The sequence below is a fragment of the Alosa pseudoharengus genome, unplaced genomic scaffold (genome assembly GCF_046254945.1).
Source record: "Alosa pseudoharengus isolate Yale_2024_CS ecotype anadromous, Long Island Sound unplaced genomic scaffold, YU_APseudo_1.1 YU_APseudo_1.1_scf_12, whole genome shotgun sequence".
Classification (NCBI taxonomy): Eukaryota; Metazoa; Chordata; class Actinopteri; order Clupeiformes; family Clupeidae; genus Alosa; species Alosa pseudoharengus.
This window is the reverse complement of record NW_027468587.1, coordinates 38,633,646-38,659,065: the sequence shown is the minus strand read 5'-3', so window position 1 is coordinate 38,659,065 and position 25,420 is coordinate 38,633,646. Positions and strand designations below refer to the sequence as shown.

The following is a 25,420-nucleotide window of genomic DNA, read 5'->3' as shown; positions in this document are numbered from 1 at the left end:
CCGTCAGCACTGATGCTGCTGACACAGTGGCTGCGTGATAACTTAATTTGGCCTTGATCGTGCAGGACATTTCAGAATGTCGAGTGTGTAATCCATCATAAATGGCTAGGTTCAATGGAAAAGTTAGCTGGATAAATGAAAGAAAACGAGAAGGATTCAGTGAAGCATAATAATGTTTTAGAACCTTCAAAATTAGAAAACTGATGCAACTGAGATGGAGGACAAGAGTAGAATGTAGGTCTATTGTCCGAAGGAACTTACATTAAATGAGGAGATATTTCCTGAATGTCACAAAAAGTGTTACAGAAATTGCTTGGCATCGCTTATTCAATGGCTCTCTACCGAAACACCTGACAACCTTCCCTAAAAGTTCCGCGAACGTTCAGTAAACCGTCAGTGCAGGTTTGCAGTTCCTTCAGCGAACCTTCCCCGAACCAAATATTGGCCACTACTAGGCTACTACTAGTAGTAATAATAATAATAATAATAATAATAGTAATACTTAACTTCCAGATGTAATATTGGCGACTTATTCTAGCCACATTATAAGACAGACTATATGTTCACAACACTAGATTTATAATGGTCAATGAATGAACAGACGGCATGTAAAACATTGAATTTTTTATTAAATATTCGCTGGAATTGCAGACGAGAATGACGCACAATTTATTCGGGCAACACTTGTTTCAATCCGAGATAATCCGGGAGTCCTTCTGCCTTTGGATGATGGGTCTTTCAATGCAGCTCCTGCGAACGAGAGAAGACATGACACTAAATCTATGTGTTCTTTTCAAATGCACATATTTGGGTTACCTGTTTTCCTTGGATCAAAATCACACTGGATTACTGGACGAGAGATTGGCAGGTATGTTAATTGTCCAATGCTTTTGAAAACATGTTCCGCACCAAAAGGCTACATCGTTATGCAGGCATACTGTTTTAAGCACGTGTGTGTGAAACAGTGCATTTTCCAAGGCATGGTTTTGGCCTAGTATTTGATTCATTGTTTACAATGTAACGTTACGTGTGCAGTAGCAGTACCTGAGCTGATATGGTCTCTAGAATCCAGCGACACGTCTGGCCTCCACTCCATATGTTGGTCTAAAAGACACAAAAAAGCCAGTTGTCAAACAATTCGTGATATGCATAGCTATACACAGGTAGTATAACTGTAACTTTTTCAGAAAATTTAATTTAACAGCGAATGGCAGTAGCCCATATTATATTTTAAGCCTGTAAAACATGCATGATCTGAAACGTACTGTATGATCTGAAACTGACTACATGCTATATGGCTGGCTAGTAAATGCATAATGCTTAAGACATAGTCTTACCGTTTTCTTTACCAAAGCAGGCCTCTGTTGTGTGTTCACAGGTGGGATTAGACATGGGCGACAGCTGACCAAAGTGCTAATTTTCTTGTGCTTTCCAATAGCATCCTTAGGAGGACAACGAAAATCAAATGTGAGTATTGAATCACAAGTGCACACTGAAAAGACAAACGTTTTTCTATTTGGATAAAAGGACACCATTTTTATAGACTGATATTGATTCATTTTCCTTTGCAAGATTTGTTTAAAAGCAGTAATAGTGCGTACACAACTTACATTAGAGGTTGAACGTGCAGGGATCCATGAAGGTCTTGAACACTGAAACAAATAATGATAGTTTTAATTTTCCACACAGGAAATCAGATATTTATAAGTACGTTCTCAATGAATTTGACCCATCATGAGTTGGCAATACTTATCAGCCTGGAGCAGAGTTGATTGGTACTTTTATCCCGACATAGATTATTGTTTTATACGGCTTTGTGGATGATTGAGTGAAGCGTGCATAACGTTATTAACTTGGCCTATACCAGGAGTCGGGAACCTATGGCTCGCGAGCCACATGTGGCTCTTTTGGGAACTGCATCTGGCTCTCGGACAAACCTGCCATTTGTTTACTCAATAAGTCATGAATCATTTTGGTACTGTATTAAATAAAAAATGGACCTACTGAAATCAAAATGTTAAAATAGTGTTCGAAATATAATATATGTTCACGTAGTTTAATCCATCCCATGTCTGTTTTCTACCGCTGAAATTCACGGTTACGTCGATGTAGCCTACTGTACAGATATGAAAAACGCGTTTTTTTATTGGACAATGCTGTGCCGAGATAACATTCCACCCGCTGATGCTTTACTTAAAAATTCAGCTAGCTAACGGTTGTATCCAAAACAAAGAAAATGGCGAAGAGAAAAAAAGATGAACGAGAACACTTTAATTGTTATTGTTGATGTGTGCGCTTGCTGTAGGTTAGATAAGGAAAATGTCAAAAAGGAAACGTCAGTGAGCACAGCTTGCGAGCGCGAACACAAGCGGGCTGAAATGGGAAAGTTTCCATCCGAAGACTGATTCTGAAAACGCGAAATGAACTGCCCGTTATATATCGCACACTGCAACGAGTTAGTATTGCTGTGTTAACCCTGTTCGGTTCCACTTATGTGAAATCTTTCTCACATATGAAAAATATAAAGACAAACCTGCGCTCACGTTTAAGGGCAATTCCGCGCAAAACTGTCACATCCATAACGCCAACACAATGCCATGTTGGCGTTATGGATATATGACAGTTTTGCGTGGAGTTGCCCTTAAATGATGACAGCCTCAATTCTTGCATGAAACTTCACCTCACTGAATATGAGCCAGCCAGACTCCAAGGCCATCACCAAATCTAATCTCTGGTACAGTAGGCCTAATGTTCAATTTCGCCAATGACATGTCATGTCATGAAAATTGAGTGTTGTGTTGTTAACTATGAGGTTACTTTGCATACCAAAAGAACACTGGGAAAATAGGGGGTGGTGTTTAGTCTACATGGGAAGCCTAAGGCCTATACTTCTGTCATTCCACTTTACATTTCAAGTTACTTGCACATTACTTTTAAAACTAGTAGAATATGTATTTAAAAATCCTCTGTTGAATGAAAGTAAATGTACGTTAAATATCTAAACTTTTTCTTGTAACCGTCTTTATGTGGCTCCTTTGAGATTAAAAAAAAAAAAAATTGGTAAAAGTGGCTCTCCAGGCAAAAAAGGTTCCCGACCCCTGGCCTATACCATCATTAATGTAACTGTTAGCCAATGTCTTTGTAGGTTGTAGCTAGACCTGTCGTCAGATTAACTAAAGCCTGCACCTTTCGTGGTCATCAGTTGTCATTAAATGACTCTTATCTTGTTGAAATTTAGTTTGATGTGTTGGTTAATAGAGGATTGCCCTTGAATATCGATAGCAGATAACTTAGCAGCTGCTTGGTTAAATGCTAACGTTAACGTTAGTAACGTCAGAGAATGTCTGCTAATAACGTTATCTTAAAACCACCAATTACCAACCCTTTCGTTCGAAAATTCTAAAACAGCGATGTTTTCTAATACTTCAAAATAACATTTGATAAATGAACCTTATATTTTTCAGTAGCCATAGGTGTGTAGATTTGAACAAAATCTAGTTTGGTTCTTGGTTTGTGTAGAAATTAATATTAAGTGACACATAACGTTAGCAGCTAACGTTAGCACTTTCTAGGCTAAGAAAGAGGTTTGGAAATACCTTAGTTAGCTCTCAGCGCAAAACGTAACGTAACTTACCAGTGGTGGTGACAGTGGTCTTTAGCGGTGATTTGAATAATTATTTTCTCTGAGATAAAGATCTAAAAATAGCAGTGTCTATATGTAGATGAAAGCAGTGCAGACCGTAGTCAGCAGAGAAGTCTTACTTCAGTGGCAGTTAGTGAAGTAGCTGCTAATGTTATTGTCCCGAGCTTCTAGAATTTAGAATGCTTTTCTAAATCAGGCTTGTTGACCTGTGTGATAGGCTAGTTCAAGTTGGTAATCAGAATTTTATTTAGGCCTATACTTACGTACAAAAGGAATTTGATTTTGGTAGGTGTTAACTCTATGTACAGTCAACAAATAAACATGTACTAGTATAATACACCAGGGCTGCCAATCGATTAAACAAATAATCTAATTAATTATACTCTTGTAGATTTGTATTCACATAATTACTAGGCTGTTGCCTTTACTATCCAGTAGGTGGCAGTCCAGGATAAGAAATAGAGCAGTTCAAGAAAATATTAAACTAAACAGTAGGAAAACGAGACAAAGAAAAGTAATGCTATTGGAATTGAAATAAATGTAAACACCTTCAACAAACTTTTGAAGACTTTTAGTTTCTGTAATTAATACATTGAAATGAATGTGTTATTTTGACAGCACTAGTGTACACATAGACAAATATATGGATTGGCTACATACTGTAATAATAATAATGTAGGCACATATCAACATAATATACAAAAAATGCAAATAAGACATAGGATTGGGATGTAAAGTACACATGGATTGGGATGGAAAGTGCAAAGTAATATTGCCTGCCAGAGGTTAGGAGGTTAAAGAGAGTGTGTACTCTCAGGATGTGTAATCTGTAATTGTCAAGTACTCCTAAATAACAATTAACCAGCAATGAGTTCTTCTTCTTCTTCTTATTATTATTATTATACACATGTGCCAGCTCAACTTAAACAAATACAGTATTTGTTAACATTAGAAATTAAAATGAAATGTTTGTCAATAAGTCAACAACAGTAAGAATGAGTAGCCTTGGACATAGAAGAGAAAAAATAAAGTGGCAAGTGCAAGTGGTGTTTGGCCCATATCTGTGAAACAAATTCAGTGGAAGTGAGTGTGTGTGGGGTCCGTGTAACGCTTATCAGTTAAATTTTCTATTCCAAAACTTGAAAACGGAAATTAGAAAATATATTTCGATTTCCTAACATTGTGTTTTTTTGCTCGCCAGGTAAATACGCGAGTAAGATTTTGGAGTCGTTTTTTTATTTTGAGCTTGATAGAAAATTGGATAATTGAAAAAATAGAAATTCGGAAAGGTTCTGTTCTGTTTCTGCATGCGTCTTTAGGTTGCTGGCGAAGCCAACCCCCTACCAACCCTCGCCGATATTCCCTGATTAGTGGCTGCGCGCAGAAAACGCAGACGAGTTTCCGTGGGCTTTAAAATGGGCAAATGTTTGGTATCTCAGCTCATGTACATTTTGGCAGGTAGTTGTAAAAATGTAGTGGGGGGGGGGGGGCTGTGGTTGTACACATTCTGTGGTTGTGGAATCTACAAGTTCGGTGGTTGTACCGCTGCATTAAAAATAAAAGTCCCCACGTTACGTAGCTGGTCCAGTCAACAGAAAAGCTTGATGCTGAACCCTCTAGCAGTTTAAGCTCTCCCTGCTGTCACTCTGCTCTGCTTGTCAAGCTGATCCCAGGAGGATTCAATAGCGTGGACTCTTCTCAGCAACAGTTGCAACATTAATTCTGCATTACAATTGTCTTTACAACAAGCAGAGGGGCATGACCACTGCAATTACAGAATTCATGTTACTACTGTTGAGAAATGTAGACACTATGTGTTGTGGGACAGTTACACTCAAGCCTTATGTGCCTAGTTTCCCCCAGCATTTCATTTATGTTCAACTCTGTAAGTTGGAGCTGAACTTTATCATTAAACTGTTGATGATCATGCAGTTTTGTGTAGCCTACATGACAATCAATGTTATATGTGCACCAACCTGGGACCTAGTCACTAAGAGATTGATGTTAGAAAGAAATGATTTACAAGAATATACAAATAATATCTTCCATAATAAGGTATGTTAGAGAGTACATACAACAGGTCAAAGCAAATGTAAATAAATAAATACCAACAGACAATAGGTCAGGTCAAACCAAGTGTTTTTAATAGGACAAACATGAACCTATGTGTGACAGTGTAATGTTTGTGCAGGGGGCATAAACATCACACATGTTTTGAAACCTATTACTTAAAACTAAAACTACAAATATTTAGGTAAATGCAGTACATAGTCACTTGTGTTTCAATACAGCGTCAAACAAAGCTGTGGGAAATTAACAGGACTGTGTGGAACATTGTTGCATTAAAACCTTACAATTCTCTTGCAAACATATGTGACATAGTTCATGGAAAGTTTAAAGGTAATTCCTACTGAGTCTGTTTGTAATATCAATGTATGAAAGCAGGGCCTGTGTGAAAAAAACATTGTCCCCCATGACTGTGCTGTAGAAGATGTCTTCAAAGCTGGGATAAGCTGTTGAAAAGGGAATGTACCGCAGCTGCTGTAAATCTGCACTCCCATACAGAGGGTCATGCCCAAAGTCTGTGGGTTGGGTCAGGTGCCCACTTTCAGTGTTGTAATGTGCTGCCACAACTTCAGCAGGTGGAAGTAGCTCCAGAGGTACTCTGGATGTTCGCAGGTTGTTTACAAACAGGACATCAGGAACACCTTTCAGTGGTATAGTATGGGCATTCCATGCTGGAATAAAGGTACCCAAGCCTGCTCTGCAGCAGCTCTGTGTGAAAGTGGACACACAGAACTTGGTACACACATCATCCATATCCAACAAGAGGTTGTTGGCCATCTCACAGAGAGCATTCTTAATTGGGTAATTAACTCTTGCATTTATCTCCACCCACTTTCTTTCAGCAGTATGGTTTTGTCTGGATAGACTTTGTATGTATGGGGGCCTGTTGGTGTTTGTGCGGTATGCTTGGAGGTTGTCTTGTTGGTACAGGCAAAGGTAGAATTCCCGTCCATAGTCGACTCTAATCTGGTCAAAAAGGCCATACTTCAGACAAACATCTCTGAAGACCTCATCATAAATGGTCAAATTGTTCTTGATAGGCATGACTGCAAACCCCAAGATCTTTCCACTGAAACCATCTGACGCCACAACTTCAGTCACTCCAAATTCAATCAGCTTCTCATTTTGATCCATGTGTATTTTGTGTCCTGCATACTCTGCATAGTACAGATGAGGATTGGTCAACCTGGCAGTGCCCTCTGTTCTCATGTGAGTGTAGACAGGTATCATTGTTGCAAGCGCTTGCCTAACACTTCGCTCTCCAAGCTTGAACCCAGCAGCTCTCATCATACCAGGCATTACTTTCCTTCCACAATATGGTCCAGTTTTGCATACAGATGATGCCACAATAGCATTGACACCGTCTTTTCCCAGAACAGAGTAATGGTGTCTGTGGATATTACACTGCAGACAAAATTTGTATATGGAGGATAGACTTGCTCCTCTTGTGACTCCATACTGGTTCTGTAGGACTTCCCTCACTTGATTGCAGGTATAACCACGTTCTTCCACGAGCGTACGGATTACATTCTCATATTGATCAAGAGTGGACATTTTGATATTGATCATAAACAAGAAAAAAATTATTCATCGATACATTTATTCATTTATGGTTCTTCAGATCACAGTCGTCTGACCCGGATGTTGCGTGGACGGACGAGACGAGACACGATGGAGTCGTCAGGAGATGATTTTACTGCCATCGCTAGCACATTTCATTTATATAATGATAATAAAAGACTGACAATAACATCAAAGGATTTGAGCAGGAAACGCGTGGAGTTAATCTTTCAGGTAAGACCTGCGTTTAGCGCAACGTGAACGTTTCTAAATTGTAACATTATTAACATCATTTTCTGGCTAGTAATGGCTAGTTAACGTTTGACGTTATGGATAGAATGATAACTTTAGATACATGAGGTTTCTGCATGCTGTGGCTTTTAATGGCTTAAGTAATGATAAAGTATGTAAGTAAGAGAAAAGCGTGGTTAAAAAAAATTCCACTACCGTTATATTAATTCAGTGGCAGCACCCATGAAGAGCTAACACTAGCCTAACAACAGCTAACTTCAATGTTGACCTGATAGCCACCAATATCTGTACAATGGCGACATGGATGAAATTATGAAGCCAGTTCTCACAATTGACTATCTATGCGCCAATTTGTTTGTATATCAATGGTTGTAGTGTAATAGTTTGTAGTGTAAACTGTGTTTGTTTATCCATAGTTGGAAGAGGAGAGTATTTATTTGGAGGATGACATCACCAGAGAGACGTTTTTCCCCACCCCACACGGCTCCTTCCAGACACTGTTAATGCGAGACCGAGGGTCTTTTCGGGTATGGGGCAGAGAGAAGTTTCAGCAAGCAGTCCTTAATCCCGCCCCTTACACAGGACCGAGGTCTCATTTCACACCTCCAGCCTCCACATCCACCTTTATTCCACCAGCCTGTCGCCCTCCTGCACAACAGTCCTCCACATTTCAGAACCCCGGCAGGAAGAACAAGAGCTTTAGAAGGAAGATTTACCTGGCTGATGTGGAAGATGATGGTGACATTTCTGCATACAGTAAGTGGGTGACTAAAACAAGAGTATTGTTTTTCCCCCATCTATGACATGGATGTAGCCTACTAAATGTAATGCTTGGATGTGTGGGGTAGGTATAGGCACATTATGCTAAGGTCTACAATATTAACTTAAAGTGAAACTCTGGCATTATCTGATCCATAGCCCTGCTGTTTGAGGTCACCACATGCTTTCAGTGTGGGGGGGGGGGATTTGGCACAACATACCGGATAGTGGACCAGCAGCTAAAGCGAACTTATTTGTGAGCATAAACTAAAATTGAAACTCAAATGCTCTGATAGCTGAGCTTTAGCTGCTGGTCCACTATTCTGGCTATGTTGTGCCAAATTGTCTCGTTCTTTTTCCTCACTACAGCACGCAGTGACCTTTAACAACAGGGCACTGGGTTTAATAATGTGTTTCCTTTAACTAATAAAGCTTCCACCCTTCCCCATCAGCCTCAGTGCATGTCACCATCAACGAGGGCACTGGCGTGCAGGCCATTGCAACAACTGTGCAAGAGTATATAAACTCCTCAGATGCATTCACCATGTGTGATTCAAAAGGGGTACCAATCTCTGATTCTGCTGAGACAAAAGGTTTGACCCATATATTACAGGGAATATACTCTTACACGGTCCGTGTAACGCTTTGCAGTGCTATGTTCTATTTGCAGAATTCACATGAAAAAATATAAAAATAGGCTTAAAAATCCGTTATCCATTCTTTAGGACGGCACAGTAAATGGGTTATTGTTGCATATTTTGATTTTCAATTAAGCACAGTTACGGTTTTCTGTTCAGAAGTTAAAAATTAAAATGATGCGTCAATTTTCTAATTTTCCTTTTTTGAGCTTTTGGTTGGACTGAACCACGAGCACCTGGGGGAGAACACCATCTAGCTGGGCCAAGCTAGATGGTGGAAGAGAGCGCCGCCTAAGTTGTGCGTGATTTTGACTCATTACTTTAGTGATTAATAACTAAAACTTCGCCGATTTTTGGGAGATGGCACGTTAAACATAACTTTCAGCCTATGTTGAACATATCTACAGTATATTTGAATACCATGGCCGTGCCATAGCAAATAATTCCCCAAAGCAGAATTCTTGCCATCGACGTCAGTCTAAGCTATAGAGGCTACCCCAAGCACTGTTTGACATGGGACATTTTTGCTTATTTAACACTTTACGCTAGACTATGTTTCATTAGGCTAAACGAAGACACAACAGTGAGTATATGCCTAATTTATCAGTTTATCTATTTATTAATTTCAACAGCAAATAGCCTACATTGCTATAGGCTACGGCTCAAGTCCATTGGATCATGTAGGTCTCCAAAGCCTCCCAGAACATGAACATTCTACACACGTACTCATAGGTATCAGGATGCAGCAATGTCTCCCTCTGCATCTGAAGTTCTGATCTCGAACTGACATTATCAATTGCATTATCAATTGCTGAACTGTGTTTGATAGGCCTCCATCTCTACATCCGCTGATAAAATGTGATCACCAACACCGCGCGCCAATATGTATCAGGGCAACCCCCTACGCTTGTGGTTCACCCCAACAAAAACGGTAAAAAGGGCAAAAATCCAATATTAACTGAATTTTACTTTTGTTTCCAATCCAGTTTCTGTCTTTTTCTTTATATCTTGACTAATGACACATTTAGAAAATAGCAGCAATTATCTATTTGCTGAGCAGTTAAAAAAAATTGAGAATTGGATTATTGAACACATTTTTTATTTGGATCAGATGGATGGAGCAAATAGAACAATGCACTGCAAAGCGTTACACGGACCTTACACTATACACAAATGTGTATTAAATGCTCCATAAATGCTTTGGAAGTGAAATTGATACCAATGTGTATCAATGAATTGATGCAAAACCCAATGAATTAATTAATAAACTGAAGCCATACATAATATCATATTGCACTAGTTTATTTAGATGTAATGCAAGTGAGTATGTGTCTATTCAAATGATGTTGTGAACTGATTGTGTTTGTGCCTTTTCTGTCTTCCATGCAGATTTGGAATTCTGGAAAACTCCGAGTCGCAAGATCTACGCGATCAAGAACACGGACATTTCCAAACTTACACGAAACTCATCAAAGAAAAGGAGGTGAGGCGGGTAGTACAGCAGCACCTGTAGAACCAGTCAATCGAAAAGTGATTTCAATACTTTTTCACAACTGAGATAGTAAGAAGTTTGTTCAAATTCAAAAATGAAAATGGCACTGAAATACCACTTTGAATGATTACTGTCTCAACATTATTCAGACCCTTCATGACAAGTCTGTTGTAATTAGAATATTACACTTTGTACTTAAATGAACTGATGCAAATGTTATGGAGAGGCAAACGACATCTGTGGTAGCATTCTTGAGGAATGTTTTCAATATAACCGAGCCCCAACCTGCTGCTGAACTGGCTAGCTACATGTAAGTTGCGCGACATACTATTTATTTGCCCTGGGCCAACATGCTTACATTAAACTCCCTGATTTTAATCCATTCTTCATGGGTAGTGGCCTCCAGTTCACCAAGATTTTTTGGATTTGCAAGCTGCATCTGTCTTGTTTTGTTGTTTATTGAAGAAAAAAAAAGCTGATGGTGTGTAACAGAGGGGGATTGGACTATTGCAGGTGCAATCAGCCATATGTGTGTGTGCATGTTCTTTTTTTTTATCTTGTGATATGTGGATTGTCTCTGACACTGTGGTCTGTCATGAAACTGACATTTCATCTTCTTTTTAGATTGGAAGCTGATACCCCAGAAACAGTGAAGACCACCCTGGCAAACATTGAGGAGACCCTCAAAGTCGAATTAAAGGGCGTGGAGAGCACGATCAGTGGCATGATCGAAGAAAAAATGACAGAACTTGCAGCTGTAGTGAATCAAGCAAAAGTCACACAGGTGGCAATCCTGCAAAATATGCAAGATGCTGTTCAAAATTTGGGTGCAGAAGCCACTGTTACCAAATGCCTCAAGGAGGCATTTATATGCAAAATTTGCACCAATTTACCTTCCACCGTTGTTGTAGTAGCTGCATGTTGCGGGCAGATTGTAGGATGTGGGGCATGTGTGCAGACATACTTAGAGAATAATGATGATTGTCTTTTGTGCAAGTCAACAATGTTTGGCAACAAATTAGTTTTCTTAAGAGGCGTCAGTGAGATTCTACTCAAACTGTCTGTAGCTTAATGTTTTTGTATGGCGGAGGGTTTTAATGCAACAATGTTGCTCGCAGTCCTGGGGGGGCCTATTACTGTTCTTAAAAGGCATCACTGATTTTTTTTTTCCTCTACAAACCGTCCATACTGTAGCTTAATGCATGTGAGGTTTTAATGCAACAATGTTCCACACAGTCCTGTTAATCTCCCACAGCTTTGTTTGACGCTGTATTGAAACACAAGTGACTATGTAATGTGTAAGTAATATATTTAACTAAATATTTGTGTGGGGGGTAACAATATGCGGCCTATTACTGTTCTTAAAAGGCAGCAATTTTTTTTCCCCTCTGAATACTTCAAACTTCAAGCTTTGTTTGACGCTGTATTGAAACACAAGTGACTATGTACTGCATTTACCTAAATATTTTTAGTTTTAGTTTTAAGTAATAGGTTTCAAAACATGTGTGATGTTTATGCCCCCTGCACAAACATTACACTGTCACACATAGGTTCATGTTTGTCCTATTAAAAACACTTGGTTTGACCTGACCTATTGTCTGTTGGTATTTATTTATTTACATTTGCTTTGACCTGTTGTATGTACTCTAACATACCTTATTATGGAAGATATTATTTGTATATTCTTGTAAATCATTTCTTTCTAACATCAATCTCTTAGTGACTAGGTCCCAGGTTGGTGCACATATAACATTGATTGTCATGTAGGCTACACAAAACTGCATGATCATCAACAGTTTAATGATAAAGTTCAGCTCCAACTTACAGAGTTGAATATAAATGAAATGCTGGGGGAAACTAGGCACATAAGGCTTGAGTGTAACTGTCCCACAACACATAGTGTCTACATTTCTCAACAACAGTAGTAACATGAATTCTGTAATTGCAGTGGTCATGCCCCTCTGCTTGTTGTAAAGACAATTGTAATGCAGAATTAATGTTGCAACTGTTGCTGAGAAGAGTCCACGCTATTGAATCCTCCTGGGATCAGCTTCACAAGCAGAGCAGAGTGACAGCAGGGAGAGCTTAAACTGCTAGAGGGTTCAGCATCATTTTCTGTTGACTGGACCAGCTACGTAACGTGGGGACTTTTATTTTTAATGCAGCGGTACAACCACCAAACGTGTAGATTCCACAACCACAGAATGTGTACAACCACAGCCCCCCCCCCCCCACTACATTTTTACAACTACCTGCCAAAATGTACATGAGCTGAGATACCAAACATTTTAAAGCCCACGGAAACTCGTCTGCGTTTTCTGCGCGCAGCCACTAATCAGGGAATAGCGGCGAGGGTTGGTAGGGGGTTGGCTTCGCCAGCAACCTAAAGACGCATGCAGAAACAGAACAGAACCTTTCTGAATTTCTATTTTTTCAATTATCCAATTTTCTATCAAGCTCAAAATAAAAAAACGACTCCAAAATCTTACTCGCGTATTTACCTGGCGAGCAAAAAAACACAATGTTAGGAAATCAAAATATATTTTCTAATTTCCGTTTTCAAGTTTTGGAATAGAAAATTGAACTGATAAGCGTTACACGGACCGTGTGGGGTGGGGTAACCAGTTAAATGTGTGATCTGTTTTCTTCACAGGTCTTCATGAGGAGGAAAGCCTGTGGGGTAAGTTCTGTCAAGGACTCCTAGAAGATGCGCGGATGTGATCCCATACCATGTTTACCTAGAAGATCAGCCGCAGCATTAAAACAATTAGGTAAACCATTTACAGGTAACATTAGTCAGCTTAGATACAGTTGTGATGGAATGCACACACCACAGATCTGGTGTCAATATAGTTGTAAAATGCATTGAATGTCTTGTATAGTTTAATTGTGTTTGCGTGTGTGTGTGTATACTAATTAACTAAATAAATAAATATATATAATTGAAGCTTTGAATAAATTTAAGTTTTGTTAACCATGTTAAGACCGTTCTAAATAGAAAATACAAATAAAATCCTTTTGTAAACCTAACACTTGTGTCAGTGTCTCTTTATTCTTGTTTTCATAGTAGAATGTTATCGTGTTGTGTTGGCATGCGTTTGTGTTGGACTGCCATCTAAACTGGATTAACAGGGGTGTTAGTATGTGTTGGTGTAGGACTGCCATCTAAACTGGACCAACATGGTTGTTAAGTTAAGTTAGACTGTAGGAGATCTCTGCATTTTATCCATCCGGGGGCACACACACTCAGAGCAACAAACTCACTAGAAGCATACAGAAAAGCAGACATAGTCTGTATTACATGTATAGCTTTTCTCTTCCCTCCACACAATCGATTTGGCTTATTCAGAGTCTTATAATTAAGACATCCCATATTTACCTATGCATCCTCAAAGAGAACCTTTAGGGAACGTTCATAGAAGGTTAGCTGAATGTAAAAAAAAACATTTAGGGAACCTTTAGGGAACGTTCTCTAAAGGTTCTTTAAAGTTCAAAATATTTACCTTTAGGGAACGTTCCCTAAAGGTTCTTTAAAGGTTCAAAATATTTACCTTTGGGGAACCTTTAGGGAACGTTCCCTAAAGGTAAAATATTGTGAACTTTTAAAGAACCTTTAAAGGTTCAAAATATTTTATATTAATTAAATATATTTTATTTAATTAATTACCTTAAGGGAACCTTTAGGGAACGTTCCCTAAAGGTTATGTGTTTGCTGGGTTGGCTACTGAACGCAAATCAGCGGGAGAGAGAATGCACGTAGCCTACGCAGCGTGTAGCGCAATGTGTAGGCTATTTGGTACCAACTAACACTGTTAGCCAATTCACTAACTTCAGTGCCATCATATACAACGTTTTTTTACACAACAAATACAGAAAGGATGGAGGCAGCAAAAGTAGAGAAGTCATTTCAGATGGGGCAAGAACAAGGTGAATTTGTATGCTTGTCAAAAGTCCTACCCTGCATTAGAGCTGATTATCATACCAAGCACACTCGCTGTTTAAAGTCATACACCATCCCCCCCCTACAAATCGCACCCTGCTAGTAATAAATCATTACTTTATTTAGGCAGAATAAGTTCGTTGTGGTTTCCAAGCTCATTAATGTTAACGTTAGCGGTCTTCCACTGATATTCATAGCATTAGCTAGCTTTGTGGTTAGCTAGTCTATGATGAGCCCTAATTTAGCAATGGATAACGTCATACTGCAAATTGTAAAACATACGCTTTCAAAATAACAGACCGGGGAGAGATGATACGTCTCACTGCTATAACTGTCACGCTATTAAAGACATGCATCAGTCACATTGTCAAAAGTTAAAAGAACAGACAGTCAACTACACTGTAACAACGTAATTACTAGCTAATTCCGAACGTTCCCTAAAGGTAAAATATTTTGAACCTTTAAAGAACCTTTAGGGAACGTTCCCTAAAGGTAAATATTGTGAACTTTTAAAGAACCTTTAGGGAAGGTTCCCTAAAGGTTTTTTTACATTCAGCTAACCTTCTATAACCGTTCCCTAAAGGTTCTCTTTGAGGATGCATAGGTAAATATGGGATGTCTTAATTATAAGACTCTGAATAAGCCAAATTGATTGTGTGGAGGGAAGAGAAAAGCTATACATGTAATACAGACTATGTCTGCTTTTCTGTGTGCTTCTAGTGAGGTTGTTGCTCTGAGTGTGTGTGCCCCCGGATGGATAAAATGCAGAGATCTCCTACAGTCTAACTTAACTTAACAACCATGTTGGTCCAGTTTAGATGGCAGTCCTACACCAACACATACTAACACCCCTGTTAATCCAGTTTAGATGGCAGTCCAACACAAACGCATGCCAACACAATGTTAAAAACCATGTTGGCCTAGTTTAGATGGCACTCCTACACAAACATAAGCTAACAACACGATAACATTCTACTATGAAAACAAGAAGAGACACTGACACAAGTGTTAGGTTTACAAAAGGATTTTATTTGTATTTTCTATTTAGAACTGTCTTAACATGGTTAACAAAACTTCAATTTATTCAAAGCTTCAATTATATATATTTATTTATTTAGTTAATTAGTATACACACACACACGCAAACACAATTAAACTATACAAGACATTCAATGCATTTTACAACTATATTGACACCAGATCTGTGGTGTGTGCATTCCATCACAACTGTATCTAAGCTGACTAATGTTACCTGTAAATGGTTTACCTAATTGTTTTAATGCTGCGGCTGATCTTCTAGGTAAACATGGTATGGGATCACATCCGCGCATCTTCTAGGAGTCCTTGACAGAACTTACCCCACAGGCTTTCCTCCTCATGAAGACCTGTGAAGAAAACAGATCACACATTTAACTGGTTACCCCACCCCACACACATTCACTTCCACTCAATTTGTTTCACAGATATGGGCCAAACACCACTTGCACTTGCCACTTTATTTTTTCTCTTCTATGTCCAAGGCTACTCATTCTTACTGTTGTTGACTTATTGACAAACATTTCATTTTAATTTCTAATGTTAACAAATACTGTATTTGTTTAAGTTGAGCTGGCACATGTGTATAATAATAATAATAATAAGAAGAAGAAGAAGAACTCATTGCTGGTTAATTGTTATTTAGGAGTACTTGACAATTACAGATTACACATCCTGAGAGTACACTCTCTTTAACCTCCTATCCTCTGGCAGGCAATATTACTTTGCACTTTCCATCCCAATCCATGTGTAGGCCTACTTTACATCCCAATCCTATGTCTTATTTGCATTTTTTGTATATTATGTTGATATGTGCCTACATTATTATTATTACAGTATGTAGCCGATCCATATTACTATTTGTCTATGTGTACACTAGTGCTGTCAAAATAACACATTCATTTCAATGTATTAATTACAGAAACTAAAAGTCTTCAAAAGTTTGTTGAAGGTGTTTACATTTATTTCAATTCCAATAGCATTACTTTTCTTTGTCTCGTTTTCCTACTGTTTAGTTTAATATTTTCTTGAACTGCTCTATTTCTTATCCTGGACTGCCACCTACTGGATAGTAAAGGCAACAGCCTAGTAATTATGTGAATACAAATCTACAAGAGTATAATTAATTAGATTATTTGTTTAATCGATTGGCAGCCCTGGTGTATTATACTAGTACATGTTTATTTGTTGACTGTACATAGAGTTAACACCTACCAAAATCAAATTCCTTTTGTACAAGTCAGCACACATACGTCTCCAAGACGTCTGGAAAAGATCTGAACAGCTTAATTACATCGCGTTCCATTTAGAACGTCTTATTTTGATCTTACAAACAGCGGCGGCATCTCACTGTCAATGTGTGTAATAGTTCTACATCTCCTGGAGATCTTAATGTCTTAAATATGATCACGTTCCATTTAGAACGTCTTATTTTGATCTTACAAACGTCGGCGCTATTTCACCGTCAAGATGCATTTTAGTTCTACATCGGCTGGAAATCTGTATGTCTAAAATACGCTTTATTCCAGTATAGCCTTCGTCATCTGCTAGGTGTAGAAATATTATGTGCTGGCTGATCACCATCTTACCTTCAAAAGGCTGTCATTTGACATCACAGCAGCACTTCGCACATAGCTAACGATTTGATGCAACACATCCTAGCAAGTCTGAATGGATATAAGCAAGCACTCATCCTGAATGCTATACCAGTTTAACATGGCAAATTTAATTGTGCAGGCTATAGCAAAGTATCCAGTGATTTTAATTCTTACAAAACAGCCATTATCACCATACAATCAATCTAAATTTCGAGAGTTTTAGAGGTTCCTACCATTTTGTATAGTTGCTTGTAAGTGTATGCAAGTAGCCTAAAGGTCATGGTTTTTCATAGATGCTTTTGACAATATTTACAGAGCAAACCAATAACTCAAACACATTTTATTATTTTACAGTTTTTACAAAAAAAACATTACTACACATTAATCAAACATTTGTTAAACACTGCTTGACACCTTATGGTATAGTATAAGTATACTCTTTTGATCCCATGAGGGAAATTTGGTCTCTGCATTTATCCCAATCTGTGAATTAGTGAAACAGACACAGCACACAGTGTACACACAGTGAGGTGAAGCACACACTAATCCCGGCGCAGTGAGCTGCCTGCAACAGCGGCGCTCGGGGAGCAGTAAGGGGTTAGGTGCCTTGCTCAAACAACCCTCCGGTTACAGGTCCGAAGTGCTAACCAGTAGGCCATGGCTGCCCCACTGAGACATGCTGTAATTCCAAAACTAGCAATATGTTTCATTTATGAAAACAAAATAATAGACAAATAAACAGACCATTTAAAACAAGCTCAACATTAATCTGGGGAGTTTCAGGACAAATTCTTACGAATTTGTAAAATGGCAATGATTTTGATCAGCATGGCCATGTGAACATTCTCATAGCAGTAGTAAATGGGAGGGGGGGGGGGGGGGGGGGGGGAGATGTACATACATGATCAATGTATCTAACAAACACAATCAGTAAATCAATCTACAGTACAGTTGGTCGTCAAGCAATAATTGGTGGCTCGCATGGTAGCTTTGGCAAGATTTCGGCAAATTTGGTTTTACTCATTTTGAGTAGGCCTAAACCTGCCTAAACTGTTCGCCAAAGGCCATCACCTCCGGCCCCAGCTTGATAAAAACAAAAGTAGGCTCTGATTTAGCCTAGTCTACTGTATGACTTCCACAAGGTGATCTTAAGTTTCATTCTGCTTACAGTATCTCACTGCCACGCCTTTGAATGCAATCCGCTGCCCTGTTTACAAATGCTACAGCAGACTTAAACTGCCACCTTGTGGCGATACGTTGTAATAATTTCACGCAGGTGCATGAAGGGGGAAGTATAATTTAGATGTTTGTGTTTTTGTAGTGCAGTATTCTATGTTTATTAATCACATTTCAAAAAATGTATTGACTGTTACCACTGGAAAGCACGAATGAAGTGGCCACTTCTAAATGGGACCCACTGTATGTGGTAACAGTCAATACATTTTTTTAAATGTGATTAATAAACATAGAATACTGCACTACAAAAACACAAACATCTAAATTATACTTCCCCCTTCACCCAAATACAGTAATGAAGGTGAAAGGAAGTTATTAAGCCTTAATGGTGCCTCCTAAAGAGGGCATTGTCAAACATGCTACTACTAATACTAAAAATACAGCATGAAGAAAGTCAAGGACATGCATGCCAGCTTCCGCTCATCCCAGTATTAAAGTAAATCTGGTCTTAAATGAAAATGTATTGGCTGTGTTATTTCTTTTTTGTGGGATGTCCAATTTATATGTAGAAATGCACATTTGCAAAGGTGACTTAGTATGTTGTCGTAAAAGTGTCTCCTTTTGATTTTGCACTGCCAAAGTGGCTCGTGAAAAAAATTGTGAGGATCACTGCTCTAGCCAGTGTTTTCTAAGCCTGGATGATTACCACACACAGCTCTTTTTAGGGCTGGTTAAGGCCTATAAGACACTTTTCAGGTTTGTCCAGGCAACACAAACTCACATATAATGTTTCTGAGGATTGCCACTCATGTAGAGAACACAAATAGAGGACTGGCACTACACCATCTAGGTACCTACATGAAAGGGTGGATAGAGCACTACCACATTTAAGATTCATTGTCTGATGGGCATAACAGAAAATTAGTATTCCAAGTATGCATCTTGGGGCCCTTCTACAGAGCACTTTCGAAAATATTTTTTCATGATTTATCCTTAAAAGCCTTATGGTGAGCTTACACTAGGGGTGTAACGGTACACAGAAGTCACGGTTCGGTTCATACCTCGGTTCGGACATCACGGTTCGGCACGAGTTCGGTACAATGGAGGGAAAAGCAAAACAAAAATGCAGAAAGCATTTTTTTTTTTGTACATGTCTCAGGCTGTACCACCTAGTGTCATACAGTCTCTTCCCTGAGCTATCTGAACAGCCTGAAGTGTGTAAGTAAACAGTACAATAAGTACCCAGACTCCATCTGTAACTTGTAAACAAAATAAGACAATCAGCTATAAAACTGAAAATAGGCCTACAGCATCTCTTATTTCTGAAAGTGCAAATTACATAGAAAAATGATTTTTAAAAATCCACTTAAGCAAGACCTTCAACATCTGTGTCTAGTTGTATATGGAAGGGTCTACAATTTGCCTCAATATTTTTTTGTATTGTGTGTAAAGTAATAATCTAGCCTACTAACTGTGAAAATATCACAATATTTTGCCTTTTAAAAAAAAAACGAAATTGCTCCTTTTATTTCATAAACAGACTACAACTAGAAGTCACGTGACTTTGCCCTTTGACGTTAACTCACCGTAGCATGGTTTGTTTATTAGCCTGGTTAGCGTTGTCACTTTATTTTGCTGTCTATGCACTTAACACTACCAGCTCCTCATGTGAGAAGTTACAAGTTACCCCAACATAAAGGTAATTACCACGCGATTTAAATAGCTTTCTGTCATTACGAAATCATTTAATTTAAGCCATAGGTTTTGGCCCTATTTGTATGTGTATCCAAAGGCTGCTGAAGCGCAGGGTAAGTTTTTTTCCCCTCGTTTCAGTGATTGGTAGCCTACATCATCTGGGTGATGGCTTCGAATATGTGTAGCATTTTTTCCACTCACATACCCAACAACTGCTGATCAACGCCGACACACAGTTTCATCTTATCCACCACTCTTTCGCCTGTACTAACGTTACTGTAACTGAAGTTCTCAAACTTGCGATCTTAAAGAGACCAGCGGATCCTCTAACTCTTGTGGGTCTAACCTAAGTGCTGCTAATGACTGACGGACTCGACCGACGTCCTGACAAAAAAAAACATAGGCGCCAATCAGAGCTTCAGAGCTAAGGCGAGGCTAAAGATTAGCGTTAGGTTAGAACTCCCGTAACTCTCGCTACTTAACAGTAATTGCGCATGACATTAATTAATCCGCACACGAGTTTTTTTTATTTTTATACCGTGTATTCTCCGTGTAAATTCATGCACCGAACCGTGACGCCCGTACCGTTTCGGTTCAATACGAATACATGAACCGTTACACCCCTAGCTTACACCATGCGATTTTCAAGCAATTTCAGTCGGCGACTACTGTGATCGGTTCAAAAAAAAAAAAATTGGATCTACCTCATACGTGTTCAAATAACAATTTTAATGGTCATTCTGAATTACGTAGGACAATGGGAAATCCAGCCAAGCAGTGGAATAAGAAGTTTTAATCTAAAACGTGTTTAAGCTGCTGAAAGTGAACAAGGTATATGAAGGATGAGTATGAAAGCAAAATTCTTACAACAGGGTTGCGCTATTCAGTGGCAGCAACAGCTTCAAGTATCCTCTTCCCAGGTTGACCTCCAGTTGATCCTTGTTCCTCCTGAAGGTCAGGAGCACTTCACAGAGTAGTGTGGTGTGCATCACAAATACTCCTAAAAGGAATCATAAAAGATAATAATTTGAAGGATACAATTTCAAAAGCAGTGTTATGCATGAACCAATTTCATTTTCTATTAACCGTGAATGGAACTTAACACATTCCTAACATAATAACTTCATCTAGCTCAGATAGTTCAGACTCGGAATCAATTTAGGTCCAGCTTGGTAACACATGATTATTGTTTTAGTTGTGATTGAAATAGGTAACACAATATCCACAACAACTGGAGATGGTAGTGATGGAAAGCTGATTATTAAAGGACTTGTTAAAGGTTTAAGTTAGGGCTGAATTGATTACTCGAGTAACTCAAAATAATTAAATTCTGTATTTTAAACATGAAAATACTTAAGTACTGCACTGTATTGTAGAATAACTGCACTGTGAAAACAGCAGTTTTTTTGTAAATTAGGTTATTTGGTAGGAAAGGTAGATGCTGCAGATGCACAAATCTACATAAAATAAATAAAGTTACTTTTAAGTGACTAGGGCTAGTTTACAGCTTAACATTTATTGTGCATATTAATTTGCACTTAAAGCAAAATATATTTTACCAATTAAATATTTTGTTACTCGATGAAATAATCACTAGAATAATAGATTCCAAAAAGACTCAGAGCTGCAGCCCTAGTTTATTTGAAGAGAGAAACCAGAAGCACTCACTGTCTTTCTTCATTTAAAAAATATGAACTGAACGAGTCAATTGAAAATAACTATGAAGGTTAATTTATGCATTTTCTAATCACATCACGACCTGAAGAGTGATTTCAAATGACATTCCCCGAACACAGGAGATGGACAAAAGAGATGCATGAAAAAGGCAAGTCATTTTCCTCACCTCTGGACGAAGATAGATATTTACTGAACAAATGGTTGTAATGCATTTGATGGTATTGCCTTCCATTGCTTAGGTGCTAGGTCAACCTAACCCACTAAGTTAGCAAAGGCAGAGGTGTAGCCCGTTACAATTCAGCGAAATGATGGGGGAATAAATTGAAGAGTTCAGTGCCATGCGAGCACTTCACTTATCAGATTTTATAACAGAATACTGCACATCTAAAAGTCGCGTGCTTGCCAACCAGCCCCAACTACCAACAATCTGCGCAGACGTTGGTGGTGATGACGACAAGAGACAATCTTTGTTGTATATAGATAGATATATAGATAGCGTTTTAGATTAATTAAGATAATATTAGATAGCGTTAGATAGTTTAAGCCAATTTTTCCCTCCTTGAGCTGTTGAAAAGGTAAGTGTAATGATAGTGACTACAAAGTTAGTCACTTTAGTGTGCTAACGTTAACGCTAGCATGCTAACGTTATTAGCCAACGGCAACAGTGACGTTAACCTTTAGAACGCGAGCGCCTTTGATCTCCATTGATAATGTCAACAACTTCACCTGTCGTTAACGTTATCCAATAACACGACATGTAGATAAGTCATGAATAACGTAAATGTTGTGCTTAAACTCATCTATACTAAAATAAATTTAAGTCATTAAAAGGGTCGATTTACTACGGGAAATCGACTGGTGGACATGTCGGTCCATTCTACATAATATTGTACCCAATACTGCAACTAATTTTTTTACATTACGCTTAGGAAACAATTCTGCTAACCTTGCTATGCCATGTGAAAATCCATCGACCACCAACAGCATCCACCAGCTGGCAAATCCGCGGCGCAGCAACTGAGCAGCACTGTTGCCCTCCCTCCGTTTTAAAGGCATTAAACCGGAAGTGAATTACAGGCAGCCTCTGGCTTTTAACCAACCTGAGCACAGTTCATTGATTACTTTGTTGGCATAGGCCTTATAAGAATGCATAGGCTTTTTTCGACGTGGAGGGACTAGGGCAATACCATTTTAATATATTACACAACACGTGATTTAATGTTAACACTTAAATTCATCCTAATTTCACTGTGTCAAATTAAATGTAATTGTCAATCGTTGCCACACTATGCCATTGAAACTAATTTTGTGTTTGTTTTTTTTCCTTCCATTTGCATGTATATGGGACACTGAAGACCATTTCAAGCTCACAGTAAAGGTATCAGCCTAATTTCTTTTTCAATAGTGGCCAATAAACACAAAAATGGCATCTTATTGGAGTAAAAGAAGGCGAGTCTTGTCAAACATCCCTTACTGGCACTGTCCTGATGGTAACACAGTTTCCAATCGAATACATGCATTGAATACATGTACTGTTTGGGTGTAACTCGGAAACTTATTGTGTTCTGGATGAAGGGAAAAAATCTCACTTTCTGTATTACAGCATTGGATGCAAAACCCCCAGAACATCCCAACCGGCCACTTCCCAAATCGAAGCATGCGTAAGTCATAAGATGGAATAGATGAAATGGAACTGGAACAGAAACACTGTATTGTAGACAATAAATTATACAACAGTTAGCTTTCCTCATATTACTCAATAATTTCTGATAGGACAACAGGCATCTTAGGACATTCCCGCTCGGTATCTCCGTTAATATCTCTGCAATTTAAAATTTGTGACTTATATTGATATTGTATGTCTTTCCTTCCATAACTAATCCACCAGCCACATACGGTCATAACACACAGGAGGAGTGGCAGACCAATACCCAAGGTGAGTTCATATGTAACTGAATCAAGTTTTTTGTGTAGTTCTCACGCAACATGTAAGGGATAATGACCGCCGAGGTGTCCTGTTCTACAGAAAGGAAACAAGCGGTTCCATTTTAAAAAAAGTTTGTTGTACAACTTTCTTTAGCCCTAACAGTGATAGCACGGACAGTTAGCTTGTTTACAGTTGATTCCATTGTTGTGAAAGCCTGCTTACAGGCTTAACTGTTGTCCTACTATGATTGTTATGGTTACCATTCATAAGCATTGATATGGAACGGTGATTAAACTTTTTTTTTTTTTTATCAGATCTACTTCAAAAAGAGTATTTCTTCTCTCCGGGTGATAAATGTAAATATCCATCTTCTGACTAAAAGAAAACAAATGTTTAACTTTTTTTTAACTAATTTTCTGTGTAACAGCATTAGATGTCACACCCCCTGACCGTCCCAACTTGTCACTTCCACATCAAAGCATGCATAAGTCATAAGAGAAACAAACCACATAGGAACTGGAATAGAAACACTGCATTGTTAAAGTATATCAATTATGCTAAGTGAGGGGGTTACAAAGATTAATGGTAGTGGTGGTAGTTAGAGTTGTCATATTGTAAAAAGACATTTACCTCCCTTTTGCTCTTCACAGCAACATATCAAGACCTCCACTCCAGAGGAGAATCCAGGCAACCAGCCTGTATAGTAAGTATATATACTCTTTTGATCCCGTGAGGGAAAGAACATAAAAACAAATGGTCAGCAATGTCTCTGCCTTGGATACATGCGATTGTGCCAATGTGTCTCGGCCGACCATTCGAGATCAGACCATCCAATACACATTCTAAAAATATGTAAACTGGCCCTTTTGTTGTGTTCTTTCAGCATGTGAAAATACACAGCAGGGGTGGCGGCGTAGCATGAACATGCCATGTACACGTAAGTGTTTGCTGTTATTGCCATTCGTCATTCAGTCTGGGAGCAGTGCAATTTGATTGCTTGACAATCACAAACTTTAAGTCATCTATAATATTTATTATTAACAATATATTTACAATATTATTAACTAGAATGTACTGTTGTTCTTAACCATGAATCTGTGTTTTAATACTCACATCTTGTTCATGCAGCCTTTGAAAGGGTGCTTCTACAAGCGGTCCCGAGAGATGGACCTCCAAATACGCCATCTCACAAACATGGTGGAGAGAGACTCCTTTTCTCTTCCCCTTCAGACGATGGAGGACCTTGACAGGCTTGAGGACAACCTCCAAAACCCTGACAACAAAAAGATGGTAAGACTGAGTAGACTTGAATAATTAAGAAATTACACTTGATAATTAAAGGAGACATTACATTAGATATTCGAAATTATTCTGTCTATTTCAATACTTTATGTTCATATAATATTAGGCAACTAAAGTGCGTTAACCCTTAGAACCCGATTGACGCAAAGTGCGTCAAAAAACACACCCTTTCTTCTCTGTTACATTGCTCCGGAACGGTTCATCGCAGCGGGATGAAACCTTTATTGCACGACAGAGCAGAAGTGGGGCTTTCCAACGAGACTACACACTTGTCTGTACGATCAAGTATGAAAATTAAAAAAAATCATGAAATTAAATCAAATTGCATCATATTTACAGTCTATACTTCTCTGCATTCACCTGCACACACATTACTCTAGTTTGAATTACTCGCGAACCCGTGATCACATCGATATGGCAAGCATATCAGATGAAAGAGGGGGCACAGGGCTATCCATTGGTACCATGTTTATCGATCCTTCTGGCTTATAAAATCAGACGAAGTGACTGCAAAATAATAACGTCATGTACACAAACCAACGCTGCACACTCATTACTCTCGTTTCAATTACTCGCGGACCCGTGATCGCATAGATATGCCACGCATGTCAGATGAAAGAGGAGACTCAGAGCTATCCTTTGATACCAAGTACATCCTT

General features: G+C 38.6%; 1 protein-coding gene and 2 long non-coding RNA genes across 5 annotated transcripts; 2 read left to right on the top strand and 1 right to left on the bottom strand.

The window, feature by feature from the left end:
- Positions 1 to 609: 609 nt before the first annotated feature.
- Positions 610 to 24,677, bottom strand: LOC143118528 (uncharacterized). Of its 2 annotated transcripts, none has more exons than XR_012986177.1 (6): positions 24,573 to 24,677; positions 20,723 to 20,855; positions 1,611 to 1,652; positions 1,338 to 1,442; positions 1,045 to 1,104; positions 610 to 750 (listed from the first exon to the last, which is right to left on the bottom strand). It is a non-coding gene; the product is annotated as an uncharacterized LOC143118528 (long non-coding RNA). The 2 variants fall into 2 exon arrangements; XR_012986176.1 differs by lacking the exon at positions 24,573 to 24,677 and adding an exon at positions 22,479 to 22,568.
- Positions 7,382 to 11,779, top strand: LOC143118556 (uncharacterized). Its single transcript, XM_076279589.1, has 5 exons — positions 7,382 to 7,504; positions 7,939 to 8,278; positions 8,734 to 8,874; positions 10,309 to 10,402; positions 11,036 to 11,779. Exons 1-5 carry the CDS (start codon positions 7,382 to 7,384, stop codon positions 11,481 to 11,483), a joined length of 1,146 nt encoding a protein of 381 aa, XP_076135704.1. The 3' UTR covers positions 11,484 to 11,779.
- LOC143118529 (uncharacterized) lies at positions 23,139 to 25,023 on the top strand. 2 transcript variants are annotated; one of them, XR_012986179.1, is made up of 7 exons: positions 23,139 to 23,193; positions 23,421 to 23,468; positions 23,774 to 23,815; positions 24,110 to 24,162; positions 24,343 to 24,396; positions 24,588 to 24,749; positions 24,970 to 25,023. It is a non-coding gene; the product is annotated as an uncharacterized LOC143118529 (long non-coding RNA). The 2 variants fall into 2 exon arrangements; XR_012986178.1 differs by lacking the exons at positions 23,774 to 23,815; positions 24,110 to 24,162; positions 24,343 to 24,396; positions 24,588 to 24,749; positions 24,970 to 25,023 and adding an exon at positions 23,887 to 23,943.
- Positions 25,024 to 25,420: the final 397 nt, after the last annotated feature.

Excerpts from the sequence above, each read along its gene's own strand:
- LOC143118556 (XM_076279589.1), top strand. The coding sequence starts at position 7,382 with ATGGAGTCGTCAGGAGATGATTTTACTGCCATCGCTAGCACATTTCAT. Across the intron at positions 7,505-7,938 it reads GCGTGGAGTTAATCTTTCAG|TTGGAAGAGGAGAGTATTTA; the intron begins GTAAGACCTGCG and ends GTTTATCCATAG. Across the intron at positions 8,875-10,308 it reads TGATTCTGCTGAGACAAAAG|ATTTGGAATTCTGGAAAACT; the intron begins GTTTGACCCATA and ends TCTTCCATGCAG.